This window comes from Rhinoderma darwinii, chromosome 1 (assembly GCF_050947455.1).
Source record: "Rhinoderma darwinii isolate aRhiDar2 chromosome 1, aRhiDar2.hap1, whole genome shotgun sequence".
In the NCBI taxonomy this organism is placed as follows: Eukaryota; Metazoa; Chordata; class Amphibia; order Anura; family Rhinodermatidae; genus Rhinoderma; species Rhinoderma darwinii.
Window position 1 is genome coordinate 651504551 of NC_134687.1, and position 8080 is coordinate 651512630.

Here is an 8080-nt window from a genome sequence, read left to right on the forward strand (position 1 = left end):
TATAAGAGGAAAGAACTACAACTCCCAGCATGTCCAGACTGTTATTATGGGATATCAAAGAACATTACAGGGTGGTGGTATAAGAGGAGAGTACTACAACTCCCAGAATGTCCAGACTGTTATTATGTGATATCAGAGGACATTACAGGGAGAAGGTATAAAAGGAGAGAACTACAACTCCCAGAATGTCCAGGCTGTTATTATGTGATATCAGAGGACATTACAGGGAGAAGGTATAAAAGGAGAGAACTACAACTCCCAGAATGTCCAGACTGTTATTATGTGATATCAGAGGTCATTACAGGGAGGAGTATAAGAGGAGAGAACTACAACTCCCAGCATGTCCAGACTGTTATTATGTGATATCAGAAGACATTACAGGGAGGAGGTATAAGAGGAGAGAACTACAACTCCCAGCATGTCCAGACTGTTATGTGATATCAGAGGACATTACAGGGAGAGGTATAAGAGGAGAGGACTACAACTACCAGCATGCCCAGGCTGTTATAGGATATCAGAGGACATTACAGGGAGGAGGTATAAGAGGAGAGAACTACAACTCCAAGCATTTCCAGACTTTAATTATGTGATATCAGAGGACATTACAGGTAGTGGTATAAGAGGAGAGGACTACAACTCCCAGCATGTCCAGAATTTTATTATGGGATATCAGGGGACATTACAGGGAGGAGGTATAAGAGGAGAGAACTACAACTCCCAGCATGTCCAGACTGTTATGTGATATCAGAGGACATTACAGGAGGAGGTATAAGAGGAGAGAACTACAACTCCCAGCATGCCCAGGCTGTTATTACGTGATATCAGAGGACATTACAGGGAGGGGGTATAAGAGGAGAGAACTACAACTCCCAGCATGTCCAGGCTGTTATTATGGGCTATAACGTCACGTGATCATCATCATTTCTCCACAGCACAGGAGCCCCGCCCCCTCACATAGACCAGCCCGTTATTTCACGTGATCCACATCACAGGTCCATCCCCCACGTCTCCTCCTCACTGATAAGCTCCGCCTCTTCCGCAGTGACCACATGGTCGTGACGTCTTCACAGGTCCTTTAGCCAGAACCCATTATATTTCACACGTTTTAGCTCCGATCCCCACTGCACTGGTCACATGATCCCCATTCCCCCCTCATGTCATGCGATCATCATGTCCTTCATACATCTCTCATTCTTTGCACTTCTAAGCTCCGTCCCCAGATGCAGCGGTCACGTGATCTTTATATTGTTACATGTCCTTCATCCACCACGTCTCTCCACTGATAAGCTCCGCCCCTCCTGCCGTTGTCACGTGGTGGTGACGTCATCACAGGTCCTTCAGCTATTTCCATGTATGAGGTAGAGAGCAGCGCTGGTCGGGTGTTCTCTCTGTTATCTGTCACCCCTGTATGAGTGTGTATACAGAGAGCCGTCAATCATTGAGTGACCCCGCCCACTGGACTCCTAGCCGGGATTTAACCCCTCCAGTGCCGGCCTCTTTGGGGTAAGTTGTTATTTCTGGTCTTTGTAGTGGTCGGGTGTTTTGTGGGACGAGTCGTGTTTTGTAATGACATAATATTCGGGACATACAACTTATTCACTGACTTTTATACATTTCTTGTTAATGTCGTTCACCGTGCGGTTTAAGGGAATGTTCACACGTAGCGAATACGACCCACAACACGCAAGGAAATCTCCCCGAATATTCACCCCAAATGGTGGCCGTATAATCCCCCCGAATATCTACTACAGAAATACAACAAGGCCGATCCTCACCTCTCCCAGCGTTACCATAGCAACACGTCCCTGCTCTTCCGGCTGTGTCCAGGTGACCCCTATAATGACATGTGACCTCTCCGGCCTGTGATTGGCTGCAGGGTTCACATGACGCCTTCTGTTTTATATATGTGTAACCTGCAGCGTTGCTGTGAACACGCGGTGGAGCCGCAGAGGATTCTGGGAACAATGGCGTTTGTTGCGGAACTTGACTTTCCCATTGAACTTAATGGGGAAATTCTGCAACAAATGCGCAGCGAATCCGCGGTATAAATCCGATATCCTGCGTGTCTATAATCCGCACCGCAGGTTAACCCCTTAACGACCAGGCCAGGTTCTATTCCCCCCGTCTTCTCAGATCTATAACATTTTTGTGCTTTCCTGTCAGTCCCGCGGTGCGAGGATTAGATTCTGCGGGACGAGTTGTAGATTTTCAGGGCGTCATATAAAGTATCACATAATCTCACTGCAACTGCAAAACTCCTATGTGGGGGAAATGGGGAAAATCTGTGATTCCTCCAATGTATTTTTGTGGTAAAAACGTCCTGATAACTTTATTCTTCCGTCAATACGATTACGGAGATAGCAAATTTCTATAGTTTTTCATGATGTGCGACATTTACAGAGAAAAAACGTAATTCTTAAAAAAAATTGTTTTGTGTCACCAAATTATCAGAGCCAGGACTTTTTTTTTATTTTTCCGTCGATGGAACGGAGTGGGGGATTGTTGTTTTTTGTGGGACAAACTGTACCATGTCTTGTGAGATGTCAGCAATGTCTCCGCAGTATCCACCATGTGTCAGGTTGTCAGGAGTCAGGTATTCATTGTCTGGGGGGAAATGTCTTCATTTTACTCTTCTCACCTGAGAGATATGTCATAAATGTCTGATATATGGGGGTCCCACCTTTATGTGGAGAACGGGGGTCCCCCGACCCGCCTGGTGAGGTGATGACTATATCCAGGTGGAGAATGAATGGAGAGGTGACCACACATGTGCACGACTCTCCCCATTCACTTGTATAGGAGGTCCAGAAACAGCCGAGCACGGCCAGAGGTGGAGCCGCATCTATCAGACATTTCTGGCATATCCTGGGGAGAAATGTCCGTGTTGGGAATACCCCTTTATTCCATGTGGTGACGGCTCTGAGAAGATGTTTCTCTCAATGATCAATAAGTGAGGTTCTGTATGTCACACATGATGTTGTCCCCTGTATGATTTCCATCTTCTCCTTCCTTCATAAAGACGTCTGCAGTACTAGATCCTCCAGTTCCTCCAGTTTTCTCATCTTCTCCTCCACAACGTTCCTTCTCCTGAATGACTCACCAAGGATGGACAAGGACAGGAATGAGATGAGCAGAAGAATATTAGACTTCACCTTGGAGATCATCTACCTGTTGAGCGGAGAGGTAAACTTTTCTACATTATAGAACAAGTCACACATAGGGAAGGGACAATACATAATAGGAAGAATCCAGTGTCCTGTATAACAGCGTCCAGACCTTCCAAGTGACGTCAAGAAGCTGAAGATCAGCCACCAATGTGGTCAGTTATGTGTCATGTCACCAATGCAGCAATAGTAATGTTGTAGAGCAATGAGAATGACCAGGAACCAGGAGGATCAGGATGACATCTATATAGAAACATAGAAGATGACGGCAGGAGGAGAGCACATGGTCCATCTAGTCCCCCCAATATTATTTCCTTTTTAGTTTTGGCCTCGTTCTATTTTCTCAATGTCTTTTTGTAGGTGAGGTCTCCAGTATTACAGATATGGGGTCACTAGAGCTCTATACAGCGGGGTCACAATCTCCCTCTTCCTACTGAGGGGGGAATACTGTGCTCAGCTCTCTAAGTGTCTCTCTCCATACACAGGAGTACACAATAGTGAAGAAGACATCGGGTGACTGTACGAGTCCCATCATCCATGAGTCAGGAGGATGGAGCAGTAGTCCCATCACAGAGCCTCCCCCTCACTCCCGGATACATGAGAAGATCTTAGAACTGATCTACAAGATGACTGAGCTGCTGACTGGAGAGGTGACACTGCTGGGAATGCTGGGAAATTCTACAGTAACAGCACTGGAGGTGTCTGGGTGATGACTGTATCATTGTGTGTGTCAGGTTCCTATAAGGTGTCAGGATGTCACTGTCTATTTCTCCATGGAGGAGTGGAAGTATCTAGAAGGACACAAGGATCTGTACGAGGAGGTCATGATGGAGAACTACCGGCCGCGCACATCACAAGGTGGGAAGAGACAGATATATATATATATATTGACATTACTGGGGGCACAGGCTGGACTGGCGGCCATGTTGAAGTCTTAATACCATCATGTTCAGTACATATACACGTGTGTACAATGACGTGTAATGTAGGATCTCCACAACTTTGTCTTTTCACATCACGTTAGATCCCTACGTTTCCTGCATACGTTTAATAAATCCATAGCGCTCCATTCACCAGACAGATTATGTCCTTTGGTACAAATGAAGCCCAGAGCAGTAGACTGTACGAGCGCAGTAAAGCGAGCTGTACCATCCACGGCTACATGTGTGTAATGTTCATGCTCTCATTCCCGCCGGACTTCTCTCCTGGACTCCTCTCAGTAACTTGTAAGCTCTTTTGCTAAAACGGAGGGTTTTGAGGTGGGCAGGTTTGGAACACTAAACTCCATCTACATAACGACGTGCTGGGGGTTTAGTGGCTCCAAACCTACTGACCGGTTCCTTTCTAAATGCTGCCAGGACTCCTAGAGAAAGCCTGTGAGTCCTGCTTCCCCCGCCCACTCAGAATGATTGACAGGTTTCCCTTTGTGATCCTGCTCATAAAATATGAGGGTGTGACAGACGTTCCTGATGGGGCCGATGCCGGAGCTCCAAACACACGTTCCTTGCTCTACCGCCTGTCCGTGCAGACCATGTAAGGAGCGATGCTGGAAGGGTTATTATCAGCCCCCCACAGACATTGAGATCAGCTGCTGGAAATCTGTGATGTGGGGGCCATTACTTTACACATCTGTAAACATTTGTGGAGAGGGAAAATCATATTCCATGACCTGCCGCTCGTCTGTAGTGTGGAGGATGGGAAGTCGTACCAGGTGTATGTTCCTGCCAGTCATCAATCTCCGCCAGTGTGCTAAGCTGGTCATACACATTAGATGTATGTCGCCCGGACCTGCTGACTTTCTAATGTATATGACGACTTCCCAACTCTGCCCGGACGTCAGATGTCAGGAGAGAGAAGGATCGGGCTGTGGAATTTCAACATGCCGGCTCCTTTTGTTAGTAGATAAGTCACTATCAGAGGTGTCTGGTGGTGACTTTCTCCCTATTGAAAACACATACACACCCGACCGAGCGTTCATGTATATGGAGGAGGGGAGGAACGATGGTTCACCTGACCGCTATCTAGAGTGTATGGCCGACTTTAGACTGGTAGTTCACAAAACTAAGATCTACACTAATCAGCCATAAGATTAAAACCACCTGCCTAATATTGTGTAGGCGCTGCCAAAACAGCTCTGACCCATCGAGGCACGGACTCCACAAGGCCTCTGAAGGTTCCTGTGGTATCTGGTCCCATGACCTTAGCAGAATATCCTCCAAGTCCTGTAAGTTGTGAGGTGCGGCCTCCATGGTTCAGACTTTTTGTTTCCTCAAGTCAAGGAAATAATTTTATACTAAGGCAGAGCAGGGAGCCGTTGGCACCCCACCATCTACTCTGGTAGGCAACTTTAAGCGTACGGCTTTCAAGGCACATTGACCTCGAAAACCGGTAGTGAGGACCTCAACATTGTAATTTCGGCTCTGATCAGTAAACATAGAAGTGTAGAGAGAAGTGTCTGATATATAGACAGATATACAGTAGTCATGTATTCAGTCACTGTGTGTTTCCTACAGATGGATCCAGTAGGAGAAATCCACCAGAGAGATGTCCCAGTCCTCTGTATTCCCAGGACTGTCCAGAGGAAAATCACAATGTCCCAGAGAATCATCAGGTAGATGAAGCTGAGCCCTATACCAGATCTATATAGGAGGGTGTGGAGCTTTTTGGTCCTGCGGTCATAGATGTGGTCATAGATTTTGGTGGTTTCTTATGTTGATCTGTTAGATTCTTCGCACTCTCTGCTGTATTGTACTGAATTGTTACATATGTGAAATCAGGGGGAAGATCTCACTAATATTAAAGCGGAGGATGAAGCAGAAGAAGAGCGGGTGAGGGGCGATCAACCATGTAAGAGTGAAATGGAGGAGGAAATTCCAGGAGGTGTTACCAGAGGTAAGTAATAATGATATTAGAAAGTGAATTGGGAGGTTTGGTAAGGTGGGGTTCCTCCTTAGTTCTACATTACAGTAACACGTCAGACAATGTGTTATACGTAGTGCAGGAGCTGAGGGAGCTGTGACTGCACATAGAAGTCCTCTACAAGGTGATCTATGAATCTGGTCATGCACTAGGCTTAGCATCAGATTCCAGATGTCCAGGTTGTTATTATGTGATATCAGAGGACATTACAGGGAGGGGTATAATAGGAAAGAACTACAACTCCCAGCATGTCCAGACTGTTGTTATGGGATATCAGAGTACATTACAGGGAGGAGGTATAAGACTGGATAACTACAACTTCCAGCAAGTCCAGACAGTAATTACGTAATATCAGAGGACATTACAGGGAGGCGGTATAAGAGGAGAGACTGGCGCAGGGCAAATGTGGTGCCTATTTTCAAAAAGGGCTCTAGGTCTTCCCCGGGTAATTATAGACCAGTAAGCTGAACATCCATCGTGGGGAAAATGTTTGAGGGGCTATTGAGGGACTATATACAGGATTATGTGACAATAAATAGTATTATAAGTGACAGCCAGCACGGTTTTACTAAGGACAGAAGTTGTCAAACTAACCTAATCTGTTTTTATGAAGAGGTGAGCAGAAGTCTAGACAGAGGGGCCGCTGTGGATTTAGTGTTTTTGGACTTTGCAAAGGCATTTGACACTGTCCCCCATAGACGTCTAATGGGTAAATTAAGGACTATAGGTTTAGAAAGTATAGTTTGTAATTGGATTGAGAATTGGCTCAAGGACCGTATCCAGAGAGTTGTGGTCAATGATTCCTTCTCTGAATGGTCACCGGTTATAAGTGGTGTACCCCAGGGTTCAGTGCTGGGACCCCTATTATTCAACTTATTTATTAATGATATAGAGGAAGGGATTAATAGCACTATTTCTATTTTTGCAGATGACACCAAGCTATGTAATATAGTTCAGACTATGGAAGATGTTCATGAATTACAGGCAGATTTAAACAAACTGAGTGTTTGGGCGTCCACTTGGCAGATGAAGTTTAATGTAGATAAATGTAAAGTTATGCATCTGGGTACCAACAACCTGCATGCATCATATGTCCTAGGGGGCGCTACACTGGCGGATTCACTTGTTGAGAAGGATCTGGGTGTACTTGTAAATCATAAACTCAATAACAGCATGCAGTGTCAATCAGCTGCTTCAAAGGCCAGCAGGATATTGTTGTGTATTAAAAGAGGCATGGACTCGCGGGACAGGGATGTAATATTACCACTTTACAAAGCATTAGTGAGGCCTCATCTAGAAAATGCAGTTCAGTTCTGGGCTCCAGTTCATAGAAAGGATGCCCTGGAGTTGGAAAAAATACAAAGAAGAGCAACGAAGCTAATTAGGGGCATGGAGAATTTAAGTTATGAGGAAAGATTGAAAGAATTAAACCTATTTAGCCTTGAAAAAAGACGACTAAGGGGGGACATGATTAACTTATATAAATATATTAATGGCACATACAAAAAATATGGTGAAATCCTGTTCCTTGTAAAACCCCCTCAAAAAACAAGGGGGCACTCCCTCCGTCTGGAGAAAAAAAGGTTCAAGCTGCAGAGGCGACAAGGCTTCTTTACAGTGAGAACTGTGAATCTATGGAATAGTCTACCGCAGGAGCCGTCACAGCAGGGACAGTAGATGGCTTTAAAAAAGGGTTAGATAATTTCCTAGAACAAAAAAATATTAGCTCCTATGTGTAGAAATTTTTCCTTCCCTTTTCCCTTCCCTTGGTTGAACTTGATGGACAGGTGTCTTTTTTTCAGCCGTACTAACTATGTAACTATGTAACTACAACTCCCAGCATGTACAGGCTGTTTTTATGTGATATCATTACAGGGAGGAGGTATAACACTGGAGAACTACAACTCCCAGGATGTCAATGACTGTAATTATGTGATATAATTACATATTCTATGGGACATTACAGGGAGGAGTATAGGAGGAGAGAACTACAACTC

General features: G+C 45.2%; 1 protein-coding gene across 1 annotated transcript; it reads left to right on the forward strand.

Moving 5' to 3' along the window:
• The first annotated feature begins 1093 nt into the window (after nt 1–1093).
• LOC142700183 (oocyte zinc finger protein XlCOF29-like) lies at nt 1094–3874 on the forward strand. The gene is made up of 3 exons (XM_075848095.1): nt 1094–1503; nt 3020–3183; nt 3650–3874. The coding sequence occupies exons 2-3, from the start codon at nt 3106–3108 to the stop codon at nt 3872–3874; spliced, it is 303 nt and encodes a 100-aa protein (XP_075704210.1). The 5' UTR covers nt 1094–1503; nt 3020–3105.
• The last annotated feature ends 4206 nt before the right edge of the window (nt 3875–8080 follow it).